At 30.6% G+C, this 26,185-nt stretch overlaps 1 protein-coding gene across 2 annotated transcripts; it reads right to left on the bottom strand.

Moving 5' to 3' along the window:
- Positions 1-25,766, bottom strand: LOC134706721 (long-chain fatty acid transport protein 4-like). Of its 2 annotated transcripts, none has more exons than XM_063565910.1 (11): positions 25,641-25,766; positions 19,384-19,775; positions 18,387-18,542; positions 16,493-16,562; positions 15,813-16,014; positions 12,982-13,174; positions 11,988-12,131; positions 7,608-7,745; positions 6,766-6,930; positions 5,467-5,613; positions 1-785 (listed from the first exon to the last, which is right to left on the bottom strand). In XM_063565910.1, exons 2-11 carry the CDS (start codon positions 19,703-19,705, stop codon positions 628-630), a joined length of 1,695 nt encoding a protein of 564 aa, XP_063421980.1. In that variant the 5' UTR covers positions 19,706-19,775; positions 25,641-25,766; the 3' UTR covers positions 1-627. The 2 variants fall into 2 exon arrangements, with proteins under 2 accessions (XP_063421980.1, XP_063421979.1); XM_063565909.1 differs by lacking the exon at positions 25,641-25,766 and adding an exon at positions 25,277-25,583.
- Positions 25,767-26,185: the final 419 nt, after the last annotated feature.

Raw genomic sequence — 26,185 nt, forward strand, 5'->3', positions numbered from 1 at the left:
TAATGCATATCATATAAATAACAATTTTATTGTTCAACTCACATAATATAAACAATTGTCATGCTTGAATTAAAATTTAATTCTCTGAACAAGGAAAAACTCTCATACAACAAACAAACAAACCTTTAAAACATTCATTAAAAACATACACTGCCTATCAAACATGATTTTTTTTCTCACACTGTAGTCACAAGGAGGAGGGCTGGGCCTTTGTCAGGACGTCTGAATCGGGTATTTTTAAGCTTGGAATCTCGGGATTGATCCTTTTGGGATCCATGAATTCTTTTTTAAATTTTTGGGATGTCAAGATTTAAATTTCTTTAAATTCAAGACCTCAGGTTTAAACGTTTCTAAGCCCTAGAATTCAGGATCAGGACACCTTCAAACCTCTCCCCCACCCCTATCTCACTAGTGGTTGTGAAATAGCAATAGATGGAGTCTCCCAAGGAAAGCTGGTTTATTCTGATTATGAATGCTACATTGTTTATTTATCTCCTATGTGACAACTTAATAGTCAGACATTTTCATTGGAAAATTATGGATAACCCCTAATTGATATTTTTAATCCAAAAAGTATTTCTTCCTGAAACCTAGCTGCCATTCATATTTTTGCCCAAAAGATAAAAGTTACAGTCTAATTTTGCCACTACATATATCATTATAAACTTGTACTGTCAGTGGCTCATATTGTTGTGTTTTACTATTCATGTAATACAGATGATCTTTGATGATATTAGGATTAAATCCTTCTTTAGCTAAGTCTACCTTCTTTAACTTATGTGTGCCTGAAGAAAAAAAAAGATGATAAATTAATCACTCATTTAGTCTATTGTGTTCATAGAATACACAGAAGATATAAATACTCATATAACGCAAAAAATATCTGACACACACAAAAAATAAAGATTTTTCCTGAGTAAGTTATTCTTTAAAATGAACTTTTATAACACATCTGCTTCAATTGTTGGTATGATAACAAAGTATAAAACATTTATTTTCTAAGAATGTAAATATTGACTATTTTATGAATGGGAGATAACTTCTGTCTTGAATTTATTGTGTCTGCTGTAATACTATCTCCCTTTCATAATAATTCAATAATTATTGAAAAAAAAAAGAATTAAGAAATCTAGTATTATATTTTGTATCAATGTATAGAACACATATATTAATTACATAAAATATAAAATGTCTTTAGTTTTATATCTTGTTTCGTAATGGGTGCCTGATAATAAGCTTTTCTTCACTTAAAAAAAGGTATTATATGAAACATCAAAATTACCCAGCAACTATATATTCTTATAATAATGTTCATGCTTACTATAACCTTTACCTTTTCAATGCATTAAAACTGATCAACTGTTGTTTCTCAATTTGAATGAAATAATTCACATTGATACTTGTGTTTTTTAAATTGTTTTTCTGGTAGATAAAAACATCTTTTATATGCATATTAACTTGACAAGAGCATTTACATGGCAGGATAAAACTGTATTGAAAAATATAAAAGTATCCCTTCGAAATATACTAGTGATCTTCTTAAAAAGGGTTACCATGTATTAAAACAGTTCTAGAACTCAAGTGCCCTGACATTTAATTTTTATTTTTTGTGTGAATTAGACTTAAAAATGAGACTTATAATGTGCCAGCCCTAAGCTGCAATGAGAAACACTCAATAAAAAGTCATACAATCAGCTTAAGGATGTATTCTTCTGACTTTTCAGTCTCATTCAGTCTCGTTGAAATCTCGTTCTTGAATTATTTCCAAAACATGTGATACAAGTGAAAAATATCAATGAATTTTGAAAATATTATAATCAAACATAACTCTGTGAAAAAATTGTGTATTTACAATGAATGGTTTTTGAGTAATCCAGTTTTCAAATTTTATGACCAATCAAGTCAATATTTTCAGCCAAAATTTTGAGAAAATGGGTTAGAGATACAAAAAATGATTTTACAAGAATCATGTGCATCCCATATAATTTTGGTCTTTTCAAATTTCTTAGATATGTGTTTTTTCAATCATTTCTAACAAAAAAGTTGAAATAATATGCATTTTATTCTTAAAAAATGAGAAAAATCACAAAAATACAAAATTGACAGCATGGCAAATTTTACACAAAAAAGCGTCAAAATGTGATAAAACTTTCTTATATTAACACCTACCTATAATTTTTTGGGCAGAATCAATTTGCGCCAATTGGAGTTTTCAAAAGGTATGAACTGCGCCACTATATTTTTTTTTGATGGTATTAATTGCGCCAATAAATGAAATGAAATTGCGCCACATTTACCTGTAAAATATTTTTTACCTATATCATACCTGTACATGTTTTACCTATACCATACATGTACTACATGTACTATAATTAAAATTTACACCTAGATTTAACTGAACACTCATCAAATTTAAGAAAACTCACCAAAAAATAAATTGTTTAGTAATAGAATATTTTTGAACGAGTCAAGATGTCTGATATACCTTTCAAGAAAATAGAGTCTGATAGAGGAAAACCGGTAATCATTGTTGAAGAACACAAATTCCGTCAGGCATTTATAAAGAAAAATGGAGAAATAAGGTGGAGATGTACAGTTAAGTCATGTTATGCCAGGTTATTTACAGATGCATCGTGTTCAATTATTTTAAATGGAGAATTAGATCACATTCATGAAACAAATGTCCAGAAATTAGAACGTCAAATTTTGAGAACAGCGTGCAAAAGAAAAGCAACCGATATGTTGTCCGAGCGACCTTCCAAAATAATAAATGCAGAGCTCTTCAAAATTGAAGAAGAAAATTTAGAGAAGAAAGATTTGAAATATGTGCGTCAGTCAATGTACAGAGAAAGGAGAAAACTGTAATATTGGATGCTATTGGAGTTGTTACGAACAAAGATGATGACTTTGTATTGTGCAATGATCCAGAAAGCGGGATAATTTTATTTGGATGCGAGGCTAATTTGAGATTTCTGTGTTCCATGTCAGAGGAATTTTTTGCTGATGGAACCTACAAATGTTGTCCAAAATATTTCATGCAACTGTATACTATTCACGGATTTAAGAATGGACATTATATACCCTTAGTATTTTGTTTGTTGCCGTCAAAATCAGAAGATTGTTACAAGAAAATGTTTTCCTTACTTGGTGATAGTTGCCAGAAGATTAATCTGACCTTGAATATAACCACCATTCATCTAGATTTTGAAGATAGAATGCACAAAACAGTCAGAGACCTCTTTCCAGACGTCGTTATAAAGTCATGCAGATTTCATCTTGGTCAGGCTTGGTGGAGGAAAATACAGAATTTAGGTCTTGCGAAAGAATACAAGAAAAATGGAAGTGACATTAGTAAATGGTTACACCATTTCTTCGGATTAGCGTTCCTTAAACCAGAAGATGTGGGCGATAGCTTTGCGGAAGATTTAATTCCTGATATGCCAAGTGATACAAAAGTAGAGAAATTTGCTGATTACGTGTTATCAACATACATAGAGGATAATGCGTTGTTTCCTCCTCCAGTATGGGCAGAAATACCTTCAACTTCCAGAAGAACAAATAACGGACCTGAATCATTTCACGCTCATTATAACGAACAGTTTTATGCTTCACATCCGTCAATGTTTGTATTTTTAGATACTCTGACAAAGGTTCAAGCCACAACATACATCAAAATCAGAAGTGCTGGCTCATCAGAAGCTACGAGAAGTCGACACGACTCGGAAAAAGAAAACTTTGCCCAAGAAAAGTATCAACAACTAATGAGGGGAGAAGTTAGCAGAAAGGAATATGTGTCTACTCTAAGCTACAAATACCAGCCTTTAATTCAATGATACATGAACAGATACATTTTATGGTTTTAACTGTATATATACTAGTGAACGTTTTAATTCAGCACAATTTTATCATTAAAATGACTTTAACTCCGCCAGTCGGTAGACTGCCGGTCCCAAGCCCGGATAAAGGAGGAGGGAAGTCAATCATTTAGTTAATAAATAAATAAAATAAATAAATAAAATAAATAAAATTGGCGCAATTAGATGATTATTTTATTGGCGCAAATGATACCTATAGTTTTGAAAATTAGGTGGCGCAAAAGAAGTATTGGCCCAATTAAGTTGTGGCGCAAATGAGTTACTTTTTGGCGCAAAAAGATATCGCCCAATTTTTTTAAGTAAAATTTATTCAGATTGGTCCACTTCATCTTTATAGAAAGTATGAAAAAAAGTTTAATTGTGGAACTGTGATTTTTTTCACGATAATAGCTCAAAAATAGGTAAAAATCGATGAAAAATAGGAAAATCATCAAAATTGGGCATTTTCAAAGGGCCGTAGAAATAAAAGAAGTGCACCACCATATGCTTTTTTCTTCACCAATTATTTTTTTATAGTCTTATAAATCCGAAAATCAGGTTAAGAAAAAAAGTTTAATTCTAGAAATTTTTGGCTTCTCAGAGGTGTACATCCTTAAGGCAGCTCGCAGGTTTAAAAAAAAAGCAAAAAATTAAACATTTGTTTTTTCATTACACATTCTATTTATTACACTGTTAGTTATTCCTTTATAATATGGTACAAAAATTACAAAGAAAAATCAATTTTGTTTGGCCATAGATGACTTTAAAAATGTTTATATCATTGAAAAAAGCTCCAAATTATCTCCCTTTGGTGCAAAATGTCATTTTTTGACGTTTAAATTCAATTTGTTTTTTAACTCATCGTGACCTATATAAATATTTTTTTATTATTGTTTTCAAACAATCTGTACATAAACAAAATAATCGTAAAATTTTAGCGATTACTGTTATTTAGTTCTTTCTTTATTTCGATATTACCAATATTTATCCTATTATTTCAACAGAAATAAAGGCCATTATCAAAATTTGTATACTTCTTTCGCAGGCAGATTATGAGCTTAAATGAACCCCATATTTTTATTTTATATTTCTATTAGGTATAAGATAAAGTTTAACCATAGAAAAACATAGGAAAATCCTATATTAGAAAAAAAAGTTGATTTAGACCTGCGAGCCCCCTTAAATGTTTCATTAACTGTTGGTTTTCCCATTTACATTTCTTTCCCAATTCATTTTTATGCTCATAAGTGGTCTATTAAGTATTCTAATGAGATTTAATAAATGTGTGCTGTTTTTCACATTAAATTTAACTATGCATTACTGTAAATTCAAAATTTTTTTTTTAATTTGTTGAGAATGCGATTTTTTATTATTGCAATATCAGAAAATCAACACAGATCTGTTTTAGTTGTCAAAATACCAGTTCTTATTATTGCGATACTCACATAGTTTCATTATTCACATTTATAAAAACTTCACAATATAAATTTCATAATTTAAAGTAGCATGAGATTATTATTGATATCAGATTTAGTAACCAGTCAATCTCCTGCTTTATAGATACACCTATTTAATTCAACAGTTATTTGTGTTATTATTAATGAACAGTTACCTGTCGTATCAACTTCACTTGCCAGTCGTATAAATACTGGTCTAGCATAGGGAGGCAGAGATTTCTGTAATGCTTTGGTCAAGGACAAAAGGTCAAGGTTTTTATGCTCATCAACAATGGTTGCCATACCAGCTTTTCCTTCTAAACCTAAAATCAAAATGAATTAGGGAGATATAAAGATATAGTCACTAAACGGTTTGTTTGAATAATCTAAATGATTGATAAATGATGTAAATATAACCACTGTTCTTAATTCCTCATTTCATGTATTTTCTTTTAGTTTCTAAATCACATACCTTTATATAAAGATCTCAAAATATAAAATTGATTTGTGTGGAGTATTTATCCTGTTTTAAGCTGAGTACAAATAATAATGTATATTTTTGAGACAACATTCTTTTTACACCGAAACTCTTTGAAACGATTTATTTCAGTCAAAAACTATCAATTCAAAATTTAAAGCAGAGATGTAAAAAAACTTTGAAAATGTACACTGCACAAAACATTTAATGCCAATCAAACATGATTGACAGTACATGTTAAATAACTGCCATCAAAAAAAGTCATGTGATGATTACTTTAACAACTGCATGCTAAATACAATTGATTTATGGTTAGTGGTTCCCTATGAAGTGACCTAAACACAAACTTTAACATGTTAACTATGTAAAATTTCAAAGTGAATGAACCATGACTGAAATGGCAAGGCTAAAACAAGCTCCAGTGAAATGAGATGTGCAAATGTTCATACAACTGTTTATCAAACATCATTGACTTACTGTTAGGGGTTCATTATAAACTGCCCTAATCACAAACTTATTAATTGTTGTCAACCATACAGCATGTCTAAGAATCTTACTGTTTAAAATTCATTGAGGTGAGACAAAACTGAATCTACAGTAATGGATGATGCTCAAATAAATTCATTGAGGTGAGACAAAACTGAACCTACAGTAATGGATGAGGCTCAAATAAATTCATTGAGGTGAGACAAAACTGAATCTACAGTAATGGATGATGCTCAAATAAATTCATTGAGGTGAGACAAAACTGAATCGACAGTAATGGATGAGGCTCAAATAAATTCATTGAGGTGAGACAAAACTGAATCTACAGTAATGGATGACGCTCAAATAAATTCATTGAGGTGAGACAAAACTGAATCGACAGTAATGGATGACGCTCAAATGAATTCATTGAGGTGAGACAAAACTAAATCTACAGATATGGATGATGCTCAAAAGTTTGACAAGTTGAAATAAAGGAGATATATGCTTATTTTTCCAATGAATATTATACCTTTTACTTCTACTCCATAAACGACTGAGTCTTTTAGCTGTATATGATGACTAATTATAGATTCTACTTCATACGTTGATACATTCTCTCCTCTCCATCGGAATGTATCACCTGTTCTGTCCTGGAAATAGAAGTATCCAAACTTGTCCATAATTAATACATCACCTGTAAAAACAATCAAATTAAATGAAAATAAATAATACTAGTAATATTACAAAATTCATATCAGTAGCTACTGTAAATTCAGAAATTAATGTCAGAATTTTATTAATATGAATAATGCACCTAGTTGATTATCACAATAAAAACTTGTTTTGCATTCTGATATTATATTCAATAAATCTGAAATGAGTATGCTTTTATAATTTTACCTCGGATTTTTACAGTTCTTGAGATAATTTCTCTGCAATTCATGGTAACATTTGTTCGACTTTTTAGCCAGATATAATTTTCAAATTTGTTTATATTTCCCTGCAGTCATGTTCGTCCATTTTGAGTTAGCATGATCACCATCAAGGAAAGATTTCAATACAAACTGAGGCTAGCGGCCAATTTATACACATACAGGGAGGTGAGAGAGTTTTTGCTTAGTGTAAAAGTTTTCACCGTGACTAAAACATGGAAAAAAGCAATGTAAATGCTATTTGTTTTGTTTTGTTTTTTCATGTTTGTGAAGTGTAATAGAATTGATACACTATATCCTGTCTTATCAAACATTGTTTACACAATAATGTCTACATAACTGTTTTAAAAGAAGGCTAAGTCTTATCCAATATGATATACACAATAAATACCTGTTAAGAAGGCTAAGTTTCATCCAATATGATGTACACAATACATACCTGTTAAGAAGGCTAAGTCTCCCTTTTTAAACACATCTGGACACACTTTTTTATCTGTTGCTTGTCTGTTAACATATCCATCAAATTCTCTTAATGCATCACCTTTAACTATTTTCCCTACCAATTCACCAGGTTCACCTTCAAATTATAAGTTTAAAATTCATTTCAAATTAATTATTCCTTACATTTTGAATTCCAAGAACAAGATACATGTAATTTATTTTCAATAAAAACATTGTTAGGATCATTAAATATTGTGATAATTTTAAAAGAGAAATTTGAAAGAGAAAAGATAAAAAAAAACCTAAACTATCTGGCTTCAACAAATCTACTCAGTACATGAAATAATGTTAAACGACTTTTTAAACTCACTGTGAGTTATGATTGTGAAAACACATCACACAGTTAAGCTTACTACAGTTTAGCTTGATATTAAATTTTTAAAAGAAGCTGTGATTAGTAAGTCTTGAGAAAAATGAAATTCGTACATGACCATTATGTGTGAGAATATATAAGTATTTGGTAAACATGAAGTTATTTAGCAGTTGATGTCAAGACACATCACACAGTAATGAATACTCACATGGAGCATGGTACTAAATTTCTGTTCCAATGTCATTTAAACAAAATATGGATTGTCTTACTCCTTACCTTTTCAGATTTTAACTAAAGGGAATCAAAGAGCTGAAAGCTCTGAGGTGGAAGAAGGTGAATAAAAGGTAACTTGAATTACCATAAAAGCAGCCCCACTAACCCAGGCTGCTTTTTTCCATTATCGTTATGATGTACTTTTTTTTTCTTCAAACAAGAAAAGGTCATAGGTACATGAATTTCCCATCTGTACAATCATTTTCTATGTTCAGTGGACTATGAAAATTAGGTAAAATCTTTAATTTGGCAGTCAAATTAAGAAGATCATATCATAAGGAACACATGTGTACTAAGTTTCAAGTTGATTGGATTTCAACTTCATCAAAAACTACCTCGACCATAAACTTCATAACCAGAAGCAGGACGGACGGACAGACTAGAAAACATAATGCCCATAAATGGAGCATAAAAATAGTAAGACTTGTTACATACCCGCCAACTTTTGAAAGTTCCCATATGGGTTTTTACTGCACAACAACAATTTTAAAGGTTACAATTTTTAGCGAAGTATTTTGCACGATCTGGATTGTCTAGAAAAAGTGTCATCTTTGTATGATGAACCTACATGCCTTTTTCTTAAGTCTGTTTGCATGATTCTAGTTATTAAATCGGTAGAATAGATATACATGTAGCTAGCAGACCAGGGTTTATTTTCTAGAGTAAGAATATTAGATGCTTGTTGAAATTTCTAATTTTGAATTATGCACAAAGATGGACCTTTAACAGGTTGGGAACAACACTCCAAATGAGGGGTAACCTTACTGGAAGATCATTACAACCCACTGTAAAAAATGAGCACAAAAAAAGTCATTTATATTCATATTATTTGATGAAACTTTTCCCCAAGAACTAAGCATCTATAAGTGGTCAACACATGTCAAAAGAATTTTCTGTTGTTTCTAAACTTATATCTTCTTTATTAATTTGACCCCTCATTTAGAAAGGTTGTTCCAAATATAATGAATTTTCCCACTTTTGAGTTTAATAAAAATCTTAAAAATGTTCTTTATTTTTTTCAACAGTAAAATGACCCCTTGTTTTAGGGACAGTCCCTCATTTAAAGGACACCACTCATAATTTATGGTCCTAACCTGAATACAAAAATAAAATATGTTACAACCAGTATTATGTCAATAAATTGTCAATAATTAGTGAAAAAAAATACTATTTACTATCTTTATCATGTTTATGGTAGTACAGTAGACTCCGGCCAATGGGATAGCCAAATTGTCAGCTAAAAGTATCGGATTACCCGATATATTCAATTAGACGTCGGATGAATGTATATTAATTGAATATTCTACAATAATAAGTAGATCTATTGCTTAAAATGTGAAAAGGCTGGAGGATTGATGGAGTGATTTTTATCAATAACATCATCACGATGTTTGCGAAAAAAAAATTATCAGCTGATTATGTAGCTAATGATTAAATTTGTTTCCACTTGCAGTTTTTAAATCCTATATTTATTAAAATCAATCAAATGTCCTGAAGTATTTATGTTAATTATTATCTTCCATCCATAGTTTGTCTATACTTGTTTAGTAAACAAATTATTAACATTTTCACACAGGTAAACTAATTTGGCTATAAATAGATCAAAGCATGTCTGTATAAAATCTCTAATCTAAAATCGTAGTTGTTATAATTTTATTTCTTTAAATAATCAAATTTCAATTAATGAAAATATTCATGATTGATAAAATAGTGTTGCTTAAAGTTTACGCTTTCAGAAATTATTTATGTTTAGGTCATGGTTCTAAAGGCTTCTTCACATAGTTGTAAACAAACCAATATGGCCGCCACACGTGATTACCTTTGCACATGTGAAAACAATATTTCTGACAAAAGTCAGATTTCTCTTGTCAAAGGGGATTTATATTTATATTGCAATAAATTATTCAGAAGAAGGTACATTCAATTTCAATTATATTTCTTTTTCTATGAGCATTTAGATTTTAATCAAATTCTCCAAACAGCAACGTGCTCTTGTCAACTGAGTCTTGAATAATTTTATAAATAGATTCAAACCATTTATAGTAGAAGGGCATCTAATTCACATGACAAAGAAAAACAATGAATAAAGACAACAATTTAATAAGAAATAGATCCTTTTTATTTATAAAAAAAAACAAAACCTTTTTGTCTACATGATTGCGAATTCGTAACTTCAAGGGCGAACTAAATTGTTAACAGGGCGAGTTGTCCATATACCAAATTCACACATGCGTAATACAAATATCTACAGTAAAAGCATCCGGTTACAAGTAAACAAATAACGTTCATGTGGATGAGATGAAATCTAATAATTTACATAAATAAAAGGGTTATATTTACGATAGTGATTGTTTTTCATTCCTAATTTACAAATTAAATGATTCAGATGCTTAATCATGTGTTAAAATCGGTTTCAGGAATCGTAAGTTGTTATGAAATTGTAATACACAGAAACGAATGAGGCATACGGAGGCTCAATGGTCAGCCCCTAAGGTCTTCAGAAGACTTGACGTCTTCTTCCACCAAAAATGACTATTCTCCATTACACTGATTGTCAATGACCCAAATTATTGCTTTAAGGTGGACTATTTCATAATGGTAATCATTCATGACCATGTAAACCTGTCAATTTGAATTTTTGTTCTTAGAACTTAAATTGATATTGCCTTTTTGTTTTACGTACATCAAGAAGAAGATTTCAAAAGTGCTAACATTTAGAATGTTGAATCAGTCTTATTAAAGATTTATATAAATCATTGGAATGGCACAATTTTGTTACTATTGAATGAATAGACCACTTTCGAGTTCATCCGTCACTGGAAAAAACTCGTCAATTATACGCACCTTTATGACGTCATTTACCAGATAGAGGGGGTCGCCTGTATCCCTGCACTATTTACGTTCATCAAGCGTCTTAGTGATCGTCATTGTGTAGGATAAACTAGAAATAATGGTTGTTCTGTAGGTACTTAATCACAATTCCCTAATGACAGCAGTGCTGGTTGTCAATTTTGAGAATTCAATTTGCCAAATAATTCGTACAATATAGAATTATAGTTTTCCAACCACTCGCTCAACATTGGAACGGAAGTGACGACGCCCCTAAACGCACAAATGTTGGTGATAAAGGCGCGTATAATTGATGAGTTTTTTCAGGGGACGGATGAACTCGAAAGTGGTCTATTGAATGAAACTTTTTCTGTGTATTTGTTTTGGTGTCAAGATAAAAGCACTAAAGAGGTCCCATAATTGTCTTAAAATAAGGTGTTTTAATTATTTGTGTTATACACATAAATTACCCTGTTGTTAATAAGCAGATATGTTTTCAAGGGAAAAATAGAAAGATTAACTTTAAGCCCATTCATTTTTATATGATTTTAGATGACATTTTTAACCACACTTGAAAATAATAAAATCATTCCTAAATAATGTTTACCTGATATCTTTTACATTTGTTCTAAGAAGAAAATATATTGTCTTTTAATTTTAGAATAGTTGATGTCAATGATTTTGGAATTTCATTATCTAATAAAATTGTTGAAATTGAAGACCAAAAAAAAAATTAACTTAGCTAGAAAGACCCCCCAAAAACCTAGTGAGCATGTTTTAAACATTTACATTCAGCTTGAAGGGACAGAATGACATAAATTAAAAAAAATTGTCTCTTTTAATTCTGTAGGTAGATACCCATTTATATGTCTGTTTTTTTCATCCTGTTTTAGCCATACATACCTGGCTTTGACTTTATACAGATACCATTTCTGTCTCTCAGGTACTCTCCCGTATCTTTGTTAAATCTAATCAGAGTGATAGGATAAAGGAAGGGAGCAATCATTGTAGTAAATCCTACTGCTCCTATTGTGTTATCTGGATTCACTAAAATATAATATACACCATGATAATATTATTAAGTTTCAGTTATCTCCCTTTTTCATATACAGATAAACAGCATTGAATGATTTTTTCTTGCATTGAATTATAGTTTAACAGATACATGTGTGTTGTCTGCAAAAATGCTTCCACAACAATCTATAAATCATGTCTCCAAATAATGTACTCCATTATAAGGGGAAGTTATACTCCATTAGTAAGGGAAGTTATCAATTAAATCAGAAAGATTTCATTACAAAGATTTTCAAAAACCCATTGGAAAGGGTTTCCTTTACATGTTGGTATCAAATTATTTAAGAATAAATAAATAAGGTCCATACAATATTTCATATAATTTAAAAGTTTAATTTATCAATGTACTATTCAATGGTTACAGCATTATGATATGTTTTCTTTTTAACACCTCTTTATAAGAGTCAGTGTTTGAGAGTACACCTTTAAAGTATTTAAAGAAATACAATGCATTGTCTAGAAAAACAATAAGAGATTTTATCTTATTTCTTTCATATCAGTTCTGAATTAAATTACTTAACATCAGAATGTCTAACATAAAGTTTGAATTGTCAAACAAACAATACAGGTATTTAAGTATATTCAATCACCACAAATAAAATTGAGAATGGAAATGAGGAATTTATCAAAGAGACAACAACCCGACCATAGAAAAAACAACAGCAGAAGGTCACCAACAGGTCTTCAATGTAACGAGAAATTCCAGCACCCAAAGGCGTCCTTCAGCTGGCCCATAAACAAATATATACTAGTTCAGTGATAATGAACGCCATACTAATTTCCAAGTAAATTTGACTTCAATTTAGAGCCTTCAAAATCTTACTTGTATTACAATTTCCTTCTGTTGCTCCATAGAATTCACCCATTTGTTTTACAACAAATCTATCTTGAAACATTTTCCAGATTTCTGGCTTTAGACCATTTCCAAACATAACTTTGACTTTATGCTGATTGTCTGTAGGTTTAGCTGGAGTAGCTAACAAGTATCTACATATTTCTCCAATATACTGTGCAGCCTGGTTAAAAATAAAAGTTTCTTAATTACTGTTGATCTTGACGATAAAGATGTGATAACAATGTCGCGGTTTAGGACCATGAACCATAAACTGCCGATTGAAAATGGCAGATGGCAAAACATTCCCCGTGAACAGAGAAAGTGTCCGTTATGCAGAGCTGCTATAGGTGATGAATACCACTATGTAATGGAATGCAGCAGTCTCCTGACAAATAGAACACTACTAATTGACAATAAATACCTAACGAACTGTAATGTTATAAAATTTAATGCTATTATGAACCAAAAACAGAAATCTAAACTCCAAAAATTGTGCAAATTTATCAGAATTATATATGACAAACTGGATTCTCTCTGATGTTAACCTGTCGACTACACTGATCATACCGTTGTAAAAAAAAACAACCTCATAATATTATGTAATGCTTCCTCAACAAATGTACTTATATGTAATGTAATGTAAACTAATGTGTTTTTCTGTATACCTTTGTCCAACTTAGGTGATACCAGAATAAAATGATATATATATAGAAACTGCTTCAACAGGAAAGGTGTGGTTTTAAAAAGAAAAAAAGTTTATTCAATTTTCTCTCAAGAAATACGAATAGAAAAGGTTAATATTATTTCCAATATCATTTTCTAATAAGACATACCAAATTCCACTTCAGAGAGAATAAATCAAGGGTACTTGTATGAGGCGTAAATATAAAGAGTATACAACAATACACCAGATCAAGAAAATGAAACAAATTAAACAAATTTATATTTACATAGAATTTTCAGCTTTTGATTACATTTATTATTTTCATTTTTGTTCTTTGTTATCGTTTTTCTGTCCTTGTGGTCAATTAGGTGAATAAGTTGAAACTGATCTGACAAATTACAACTCTTGAATAATATGATAAATAAATATTATATCCATTTAAGTCAAAGTATAAACAATATTATAATGGGAATCTGAATCATCAGCAGCTAATATAATACACACAAAAGATAAAATGAAAGAAGTTATGGTGTCTTTTCAGAACTATTCCGTGAGAGATTGAAACTATAATGAGGAATGACTGACGGAGTACTAAGGAGAGATATGTGAACCATATGTACCAGGTATCCATTTAATAGTACTGCTTTAATATCTAAGATAACTGATAACAACTGATCAATATCATCAACAGAATGGAAAAGGGCACTGCAAATAATAAACTAATTTTGAAGGAAAATATTTCATTGTTATTTTCATTTCGGATTATAGTAGAAGAATAGAAGAATAGAAAGGCCAAGATATATCAAATTATTGTATTCAACAATCTTGTCTTTCAGCCATTACTTTCATTTCTGACTGTTACTGTGACTTGCCATTCTGCAACTCAAACAAATAAAAAATTAATAACTGCAGTCGTGTGCAATATTATTTTCAATGAAAAAGATTAGTTGATAAAAACTTTAATGCCAACTACTACAGGAAGACTTAAACAAGTTGGCAATGATAGCGATGTAATTATAAAATAATTCTTAATTAAAGGCTGTCAGATTGACTTTTAATTTGATCAATTGGTTTATCTTTCAAAACAAATTCATTTTAAAGTCCTTGATCCACAGGACATTAGACAAACAGTATCAGTTATGATATACCTTTAAAGAAAATTCAAGGGGAAGTAACTTGAACATTTTGAAATGCCATTTGATGGAGCTGAGTTATGTCCATTTTTTTTTTAAATCTCTTTAAAAAACAACAATGGATTTGCTTTCATACACCAACAATGTTTATAAATCCAAAAATAGTTTGTGGTAAACTTTTTGTGTCAAAACTTAATTGAATTACGCAAATAGCAAGTTATTTGAAACTGACAAAATCACAGTGGCAAAGTGGTCCAAATAGTTTAACTTGGTGCTAACTTGCCTGACAACTATGAGGTTGTGTGTTTGAAAAAGGTTAAAATGTGGTCAACCTCAGTCTTAATGACAAAGATTGCCAATACATTTAAGCAAGAATTATCTTTACTCTACTTTAAAATTTATAAAAATCTAAATATTTGTGCAATATCTTTTAAGTAAACTTTACAATTTCACTGTTTTTAAACACGAATCCAATTTCATGTCCAAGGACATATATAATTGGGATTGTTTGAATTGTACAGACCAGAAAATTTAGTGAAATAAATCATGTAAATAAACAAATGTCTTGAAGCTATCATGGAAATTGGTACAAACAGGTTTCTGTATAAACTATGATCCTGTGACCTAAGCTTGTGTCGAATACTATTTTACGTACACCTCTTCTTTTTCCTAGGCTCCTCGGTGGCCGAGTGGTCTAAGTAGTTACTACTGTAATCACTCGCCAGTCAACACTGAGGTTATGAGTTCAAACCCTGCTCATGTGGATGCACTCAACTCAAATCTTAATTGACTAGGATTGTCAGTTTTCCTTTTAAAGGTCTGTGTTTTTCTCTTTGCACTCTGGCTTCCTCCTCCAAAAAAAACCTGGCCGCCACAAAATAGCCTATATGTGGTGTTTAAAAGTGGCGTTAAAACACCAAAAATCTTAATCTTTTTCCTATAACACATATATGTAACATGATTAAAGAGCAGAAAAAACAGACATTCAAAGAGGTTGACTACAAAAGTGAACATGAACTTACAGTACAATTGTATTGAATACAGTCCTCCCAAAATCGGCTTGCAGAAAATTTCTTCCGAACGACTAGTGTACACCCTAAGACTATCATGCTACCAACTCCTACCACGCCCCCTGCTGTGTGGTACAATGGTAATGTATCATAGAGAACATCCTTCTCTGTCATATTAGCTAAGGAAGTTGCACCAACGGTCATATAGTAAAATCTGGAAGGATTAAAACAATAAAAAGAGTCTCAGATAAAAGTATACGTAGCACCAACAGTCATATATAGTAAAATCTGGAAAGATTAAAACAATTAAAAAGTCTCAGATAAAAGTAGCACCAACAGTCATATAGTAAAATCAGGAAAGATAAAAAAAAAAATTAGAAAGAAAAAAAATCTAATGTTATTATTTTACAAAATAAAAATTCCAATATGAGATAGAAAAATTGTCTTGAAATTCCCATATTTCTTAATTCAACCAGGGGTTGAAAAATTTATTTTAATCGAAAAATTGTATGATAAGCTGAATCAATCAGGCAGTTTTAATGACATAGAGGCTAGTCCATGATCAGTGCCTTCTTCTGTCAGCATCTTGAATTCCTGGGGAAATGTTAACACACAATTATCTAATAAATGATAAGACTAGGGTAATTTGATAATATGTATTAGACATTTAAAAGGGCTATAGAGGTAAATACCTGGAATGACTAATTATAGCTGCCTTTGGTAACCCTGTGGTTCCTGATGTAAATACATAAAATAATTTCTCTGTAAAAAAAAGAAAAGAAATTATTCCATATATATAGACAATATATAAAAGTTTTAAAATAGGCACATAATTTAAAAGAGTGCAGGAATTCAAGCTAGAGGCTCTGAAACTTACACGAGACCAATATTTCATTTTTTATGGACTTTAAATGGTCTCCTATGAGTCCACCAAAATTAGATTTGATGATTAATCATCTTTTACTGTAACAATTTTGAAACAAGATGCATCTCCACTTCTGTCATAGGATCTGTGCATTATCATTTTTTAAAGCTTATTGCATATGCAAATACTTTAATTTTGGATGTAACACGTCTGACATTGTTTTGTTTATCATCTCATAGACATAATTCTGTCATGTAGAGAGGTATTTGAAAAAACATCAAAAATGTGGTGCACACTTTACAGTCCGGATCCTACTTCTTAAAGTTATCTCCCCATTACGCCAATTCATTTTCACAATCGTAGAAATGGAAGCCATTGTATGGATGACGCACTACCAATTTTGCTCTTGGAAACCGATTAATTTATCCACATTGCACCAGTACGATCCTTATATGTCAGTTGCATTTTAAAAGACAAATGTATCAACTAGCTAATGAGCATCAGTTAATGATCTTGTCTGCATTGATTAAACTTAAAACTATTGTCTGATCGATTGTAAGGTGGAATTTTTGAAAATTCATTAACATTAAAAAAAAATCTAATTAAATATTTTGTGGAAGGGCAGACTAGATTTTTTTAGTTGTTGAAGACTATAAACCCGAGTTATCACACACAAAAAATTATAATTTTTCGAAGATATGCATTTTCATCATCCAAATTGAAAGACTGTCGTCAAGTACTTTAAGTAAAAGAAATAGCTATTCGAACACACCTACTCTGTTTTTGTGATTCATTAGATAAGTATTTCACTTGACCCATATATTTCATCTTTTAGTACTGTGATTTTTTTAAGTTATAAAGTCAACCTGTAGCTTTGATGTATAAAAATTATAGAATCTGAAGCGAGACGATGTATGAAATTTTCTTGCTTTGTACAATATCAAGAAAAAATATTCAACTCAAACACGCCCTGACATAAAAAGGTGCACTCGATTTCCTCTTTTCGATACTATTGTTACCCATTTTTTTGATTTTTTCTTGAGTCACATAATAGAAGGGCAGACACGAAAATTACTAAATTAATAGATTGATATGTTTTCTGTCCATTGTAATTTTTTAAAATAAATCAGAGGATATGCATTTTCTACATCCAACTTGAAAGATATCCATGTCGTCGACCTGATATCTAATTGTTTTGCTTAACTATGTACTAGACAAATTGAAAACTTATGCAAATGGTGTTTTTAAAATAAAACACTTTGTTATTGGGAAGAAAATTGTAATTTTATTTGTTTCTATTAACTTTTAAATTTGTTTGTTTCTATTAACTTTTAAATTTGTTTGTTTCTATTAACTTTTAAATTTTTTGTCACTATAGTAAACATTACAGTACACATTTATCGCCTTCTCTAACAAAAAGCTTCGATTCTTTTGTTCTATTTCAACTGGGTTTACGACTGTTTAAAATAATCTGTGTAGCAGGTTATTCACTGTGTACCACATTTTTAATGTTATTTATTTATAGACAGAAAAAATATTTAAGTCATTCCTTAAGTAGTTTTAATTGACAAATGACTGACAAATTATAAAATGATATATATGTCCAGAGACATAATACTGACTTAGGTTACCTGTTGGCAGTATTTACTGTGTAACCTACTTTTTCACCTGTTGACAGTATTACCTGTGTAACCTACTTTGTCACCTGTTGACAGTATTACCTGTATAACCTACTTTAACAGCAGGTGGAGGGTATGTTGGACTGCGAGCTAGTTCTGACTGTAACATTACTGGAGACAAGACTTGATTTGGTGACATGTTACCAGTACAGTAGAACCTCACTTTGTTTTGTATCTGTGAAGCAACATCAGCCAATGCTGAAATCAAAAGAAATCATGGATTCATCTTTAAATAATTAAATAACTTGCAACAAAACTACTTCACTCTAATCTTTTATGAATTCCTCAACTTCAGTGCTGGAAAAATTGAAAATGTTTTAGAATGTTTTACATACATTGTAATCTTAAGAAAAGATCATTTGTATCTCAAAATTGAGCAAGCATTCAGCTAATATGAGTACTTTTATTTCGTTGCTTTGTGTCTATTATCTTAATGTTAGATGTTTCTTTGTCTGGTACCAATCTAATGAGTAAAGCTTAATGTTAATGAATTTTACAGTTTGTCCTTATGTTGTGCTGTTATAACACTGTTCAAGATATGGGGAGGTAGGAGTACTCACAAAACTTTCTTAATGTGTCTGTCCCAAGTCAGGAGCCTGTATTTCAGTGGTTGTTAGTAGTTTATGTCTGTCATGTTATTTTTAGTTAACTGTTTTGTTATAAATCAAAGCACTTCTTTTCTGGTACAACTTTACAGTATGGACTTTGCCCTTGTTGAACGTTGTATGATGGCTATAGATTAATTGCTTACATTCACTTCATTGGAACTCTGGTGGATAATTGTCTCATTGGCAATCTTACTACATCTCCTTCTTTTTTATATCAGTACAAAATGTACCGTTTTTAGTTGTTCAGCTGCCCTTATGTTCAAATGATTTTTATATAACATAAATGTGTTACTCAAACTGATTAACAATAACAATCACAAGTAAAAAAAATAGTTTCAAGCTGTTAAAAATAATACATGTATGTGTTTAATATAGATTACAGTAATGCAATCTTATACTTGTGGAACTTTTTTTATTACATTTGTACATACCATCTGATAAATCAGGAGTAAATATAATAGCTTTTGAGTCTGCTGCATTTATGGAATGTGAAAGTGCTACATCTCGTTGGTTGTAGTTAATTAATGCAGCTACAACACCAATCTTGGCCAAGCCCAACCAATAACAGACATATTGTATTCTGTTCTCTGTGAAGCATAGTGCTACGACATCTCCCTTACGGTAGCCTGCCTGATAAAAGTAATTAGCGATCTGATTGGACAGATTCTCCACCTCTTCAAATGTAAGTGTTCCTTCTTCTGACACAAGACAAGGCTTTGATGGATGTTTCTTAGCTGTTTTTGTAAATATCATAGGTACTGTAATATTATTTTGGATATGATTCTTTGTGGCCAACTTTAACTTGATTAATACTTTCAATGCCCTGTAAAAAATGCACATGTATTAAGTAAACATAATAAATTAAAGGTTTTGAGAAAAAAAAACTTAATTTAAGGTATAAAAAAAATACTTTACAGTATCTACAACATCCTCATCCATATGACATTGATCAGTCAAGCGAAGCAATCTATTTATAAAAAAGTACACAAAAATTTAGGCAAAAACCAAAAAAATACATAAGGAATGAGGCCCCTCATGGGGGGTCCTAGTAATCACATAATCACCATTTTTTTGCCAATATAATCACATAATCATTAAATATTTGCTTATCTTTAGTAATCAAATAATCATAAACTAAAAATACAGTCCTAGGTAATCAAATAATCATGAAATATTTGGCTTAATAATCAAATAATCATTAAAAAAACGGCCAAGTAATCACATAATCAAAAACCCCATGAGGGCCCTCAGGAATAGAAAATCACATACAGCACCTATACTGTTTGAAAGAAAAATAACTTTAAAGGATCTCATGCAGAAAATATCCTGCAATCTGATTGGTTAACTACACCGGTGTAAATAACACCCCACCCTTGTTAATGATGTTCACCATAGGGTAAGTAAATTTTGCCAACAATTCCCAAAAAATAAAATTTTGCCAAACTATAGAAAAAAACGTCATTAGCCAAAGAAATACATTTGTGTAGAGAACTTTACAACATTGTAAAATTCTGTACACCCTTGATTACACTAAGATTACTAATAATATCCACCTCCCAAGACCTAAAAATATAAGCATGACTTGTAATTATATAAGTTAATGAAGTAACAAAAGATTAATATTAGTATTTAAATAATGCACACAATACATACATGACATAGTGAAATCTATAATTTATCATAACAAAAGAAATAAATTTTAAGTAATATTATGTAAAATTAATAGTAAACAGAAAAATAAAATAATACAGGGATAAATATTTGTTTGTGGTTTTGTAATCCTTGTATATTTCTTAGTTAAACTATCTAAATGAACATGTTAAGTTTTTCAATGCATGTATAGAAATCAGTTTTTTTTTTACCTTATTGGCTAAAAATGAGCTGCATCATATAGAAATCAACCTTGTGATCAAAACATGTACTTGTTTAAGACTGTGATTTTAGAAAGTTGTTTTCAAATACAATATTAAAGATACAATATTGTAAATGTTTTGATGGTTGTTATATTTTAAACTCAATTTTCAGTAAGTGCAGACTTTGAACAAATGTTTTTTTTAACACAAAATAAGATAACTGATGTATTGATATTAATTTATATAACTTTGATTTCTATCAGATGCAGCTGCTGTTGTTGTTCATAGCAGATTCCATTGTTCTATATTGTGTAGATAAAATGACAATTTTATTGGTTTGAATATGTTTATAATTATGGTAAGTATGTGTAGGTCCTATTCTGCTGTCTAATGCAATGATAGATTTTTAGGGTGGATTGTTAAATGAAGTTGTTTAACTTACAAAATGATTTATAGAATACATGTACCATGTGTACCACTAGTATACACTTGTAGTTTGAAGCATCCTTTTTAAAGTTTTGGCCACAGTTCATGTACTTGTAGGTATTTAAGCATATTTGTAACAGTTTTGTATCTACAACAAGTATTAGGTGAGCAGCTCTTTGTTTGAACATCTGAATTTGGTTGATTTCTTGTTGTGAGCTTAAGAGTCCCAGACACAAGAGCACCACTCCAGCTCAGCTTCTTCAGTTCCAAATATTGTCTGTTTCTTCCGTCTCCAACTTTATTTTATACACTATATGAGTACATTATAAATCTATGAATGGATGGGATTAATTAACATCCTGGTCTACATGAAAAGATCAATATACATGTAGGCCTAGGGGTGTAGTATTAAACAGGTAAATCCAGGGGTCAAAATAGAAAAGTATGGTTGAATTTTAGATGTGGAATAGAATTCAGAATGGAAATGAGGAATCTGTAGAAAGCATGACATAGAGACAACACCCCTACCAAAGTGCAGAAAAAACATTAAGGCATGAGCCCATGGGCCTTTAACACAGCGAAAAAATCCTGCAACCTAAAACATGTCATACAATATAACTTTTTTATAACCCAATATTGAAACAACAACTATCTGAATACTCCTATGTTCAAATATTAAGGTTTATCTTTGAAAATCATTAATTCCAGGATACTCCACACTTCATCTCCAGGGTCTTTCCTATACCAGGAAGAAAAAAGAAGATGAGGGGTCATAGGAGTGGTCCTCAGATCCCGATATCCTGGGCTTTAAAACATGAAATCTGAGGTCCTGTTTTAGGTACCAGGTCTGTTCGCACCCAATACACTTTGGAATACTACATGTTCATACCTCGCACATTCATGTAAAGCAAAATTACATCCGGGTGAAATTTGATCCGGAGGAAAAAATGTCACAGAAGAACTTTAAATATACTATGAAATAATAATAGTGTATTTGAAATATAGCCAAATTGTTAATCTTTTTTTTTATTATAATGGGAAATAATTTCACAAATTATCCTTGAAAAAATTCCTTAAATATTCAAGTCAATATGATCTTTTTAAAAAGAAAATTATTATGAAACATAGGGAAGAAAACCAGAAGTAATTTCAAAGATAGTTATTGTGAAAATAATATCACAATTAAATATTATAAGTTTAGTGAAATACATGTCAAAGTGAGTTGTTTTCAGATCTCAGTACAAATATAAATTTTAAAGTAAGGTAGAAATATAGTTGCATTACTACTGTTAACAGTAATAAAAGAATTTAATTATGATGATATTTTTAACTATATAAAAAGTTTTGTCTGGGGACAGAGATGTAGGTGTTGATTATATGGAAATCAGATAAATCATAGCATAACAATATCATGAATATATTGGAACAAAAGCATGTTTAACAGCTGGATAGTTTTTACCTGTGAAATTTTATCTGTCTTATTAAGGTAGCACAATACAAAGATTTTTTTACTTCCAATCACTAACATTTAAAATGCTGTAACTTTCTTATGAATGCATAGAAAATAATAAAAGAGGTACATATAGATAGATAAAAGATTAATCTTTTAAATGAATGTAAAAATTTTATTATGCAATCATTATGTAATGAATTATTATGTAATAAGTGGCAAAATCTGGGTAAGGTCACTTGAACGAATTTAGCTCTTTCATCTCTTTAACTATACAGAAAATTTTAACGAAATCTTAATCAACACATCATGGGCTTCAAAAGGGTGTCTCAGATTGTCTCTATGGTATTCTATTTTCTCATAAATCTCCAATTAGTGAAACATCCTTACCACATAAAAGAAGATAATGTTTAATTAGGTGTAAAATATGTTCTATACATTCTATCTGAAATCTGAGACACCCTTTTGTAGATAATGGCCATAGGAACAACATATAATAAAATCAAGCCTCTAGGGATACCTATGCAGAAGCTAATTTCATTTGAAAGTGGAAATTTGGTGAAAAATATTTTAGACACCGTTAACCTTATAATTGGTTACATAATTGTTGCATAATGCTAACATTGCATTAATTTGAAAGAGTAATCTGTTAGCTATCCAAAACTACCACTTTTATAAATTTTCAAGCATTATTAAGAAAGTTACAGCATTTTAAAACTTGGTAGTTGGAGTTATAAAATCTTTGTATTGTGCTACCTTAAATCAAGTTGTAAGTCATCTTTTTATATAAACATGATAAATGAATATATAAAAAATAAGATTCAAGGAAAAATTTCACTATGAAATAGAATCAGAAATATATTAAATTAATATCTTTAAAATATAAATTTTATCTGTCTTATTAAATCAAGTTGTAAGTCATCTTTTTATATAAACATGATAAATGAATATATAAAAAATAAGATTCAAGGAAAAATTTCACTATGAAATAGAATCAGAAATATATTAAATTAATATCTTTAAAATATAAATTGCTCATTATTACCTCCCTTTGATAAATTATGCAAATTTGTTTTACCTTTGTGAAACATTTTATAATTATAGTCAGGTATATATTGATTGTGAGTAACTAACATAGTAGTTAATGGGACTCTATTTCATTCGGTTTTGTGAAATATAGTACAGCAATTATTTACATACTATCCACATAACACAGATTTTCACTCCTCTTGAAAAAAATCAACCTGTGAAATACCGTACCATGCCAGGAAAACAATGACTAGGACAAATTATCTTCAGGATCAAATATCACAGAGGAAGAAATAAACCGTTACATTCACACCCAAGGTCTGTTCGCACCCTAAACGTTCGCACCCAATTTTAAATCAAATTCCAGATGAATAATTAGAAAATCATGATTGTTGTTTTATTTATAATTTGCTTTGATACTGCATTTATTTTGCTTGGTATGAGTAAAACATTAAAGATCAGATTTTAAATGAAACAATTAAAAAAAATTATAGCAATACACTGACCAAAACATGATGAAAATATATTCAAAACAAACAAAAAAAGTCATGACAAAATCTCACTTTTTTTTTGAAACAATCATGAAATAAAGTTATACAATGTAGCAATTCACTAACCACAACATGATCAAGATTTATTCAACACAAAAAAAAACACATTAAATCTTTAATTAATTAGAAACAATGATTATTTTTTTCAACAATACACTACTGTAAATTCAGAAATTATTGCGAGGTTTTTATTATTGCGAAGAATGCGACAGAGTTGTAAGCGCAATAATTAAAACTCGCATTTTGTAATATTTTAACTGAATTAAGCATGGTTTTTCTCTAAATCGTAAAAATTAAAATAGCATTTCAGTTTAAAATGACAAAATCGCAATAACAAATGCACGCAATAATTTCTGAATTTACAGTATCCAAAACATGATTGATATTTATTTAACACAAAAAAAACAACGTTGTCTCACTTTATTTTGAGACAATGACAACAAATAAACTTATAGGAAAACACTTGCCAAAACTTGATTACAAAGTTATTAAACAAAAAACTAATCAAAATTGGAAGCAAACGTGTATGGTGCGAATGGTCTTTCTGTGTGAAGGTGTAGGATGCAAACGTGATTGGGCAAGAACAAATACCCGATTTTAATGAAATTTAAATCCCGCCATCCTGTGATTAAAAAAAAAAGAATTCCCAGATCCTGCAAGGACCAATCCTGAAATCCCAAGCTTTAAAAAAAACGATCCTCATTCCTGGAGTCCCAATAAAGGTCCTACCACCTTCATTTATATATTATATATCTGTTTAACCACAGGGGCTTGTCTAGTGGGTCAGACGAGGTTTTACTGTCAATGGCGATCGCTATCCTATTGGTTTTTTTTTTATATAGAACAGCGATCGCCATTGACAGTAAAACCTTGTCTGACCCACTAAACAAGCCCCTGTGGTTTAACTGTATGGCTTTACAAATAAATGCATTGCATGCGCTCTCAGTTTTGTTATTTTGATGTTATTGCGGTATTTTACTGTTTGGACTTTGAATTTCTTTTGTTTTATACTTACTTGGCATCTCTAGGAAGTGTATTTATCACTACCCATATGAATTTCCAGCCTCCAGTAGCTAAATATGTAGCTATAACTAAAAGAGTTGTTATTTGGCAAGAAAACCCGAATCCATAGGACAAAATTGCACCAAGTCCAAAAAACACTCCACACTTTACGAGAGACATGTTGTCAATGACGGAGTACAGAGTCCGGCTCAAAGACTGTGCAATCCTAAAAATATAGTTGGAGTTTGACCCCGGCATAATAATGACCAAACAACACCTAATTTGTATCACTACACATTCAAAATGAATACTAGATCAAATATCGAACACATCTATTTTAAGAGATCAAACTATTGTTTGAATAATTATTTATCTACCAAAAATGTTAGAAACTTCTGCAAGCGGTATATGGTACATCTGTAAATTTGTGTTTGCTTGTAAAACTACCGGAAGTTTTAGCGCATGAATACAAGCACCTGCTAAGGGAGCCTATCAAATGTTTATACCGTAACTAAGTCGGGAGCGTTAATTGCAAGATTGTTATGTAGGGAAGCAGGACAAATCGCCCCACTGGCAAAACGCCCCACACCATATCGCCCCACTTTTTCACAAGCTCGCCCCAACCTGGTTAACCAACTCGCCCCACTTTTACACAAGCTCGCCCCAACCTGGTTAACCAACTCGCCCCACTTTTAAAAAAGATCGCCTCCCTTGTGAAAAGGGTTAAATCCAGTTCATTTTCCCCTGTCAACTCGCCCCACTTATTGAAAAAAAGGAAAAATCTAGTTCTATATACAATTTTCAGGTCTACCAACTAGCCGCACTTAAATAAAAACTTATTTTGATTTTGTGATCTACACAGAAAAAAACAAAAAAAACACGAAATTTAATAAACTTTTTTAATATTCTTATTAATATAATT

Source organism: Mytilus trossulus, chromosome 2, assembly GCF_036588685.1.
Source record: "Mytilus trossulus isolate FHL-02 chromosome 2, PNRI_Mtr1.1.1.hap1, whole genome shotgun sequence".
NCBI lineage: Eukaryota > Metazoa > Mollusca > Bivalvia > Mytilida > Mytilidae > Mytilus > Mytilus trossulus.

What these genes read in the sequence shown, in the direction of transcription:
- LOC134706721 (XM_063565909.1), bottom strand. Translation starts at nt 25,521, where the DNA reads ATGCCGGGGTCAAACTCCAACTATATTTTTAGGATTGCACAGTCTTTG. An exon ending in GCTATAATTAGTCATTCCAG is followed by an intron (nt 16,015 to 16,492) that starts GTATTTACCTCT and finishes TAATCCTTCCAG; the next exon opens with ATTTTACTATATGACCGTTG. An exon ending in TTATGGAGTAGAAGTAAAAG is followed by an intron (nt 5,614 to 6,765) that starts GTATAATATTCA and finishes TTTTGATTTTAG; the next exon opens with GTTTAGAAGGAAAAGCTGGT.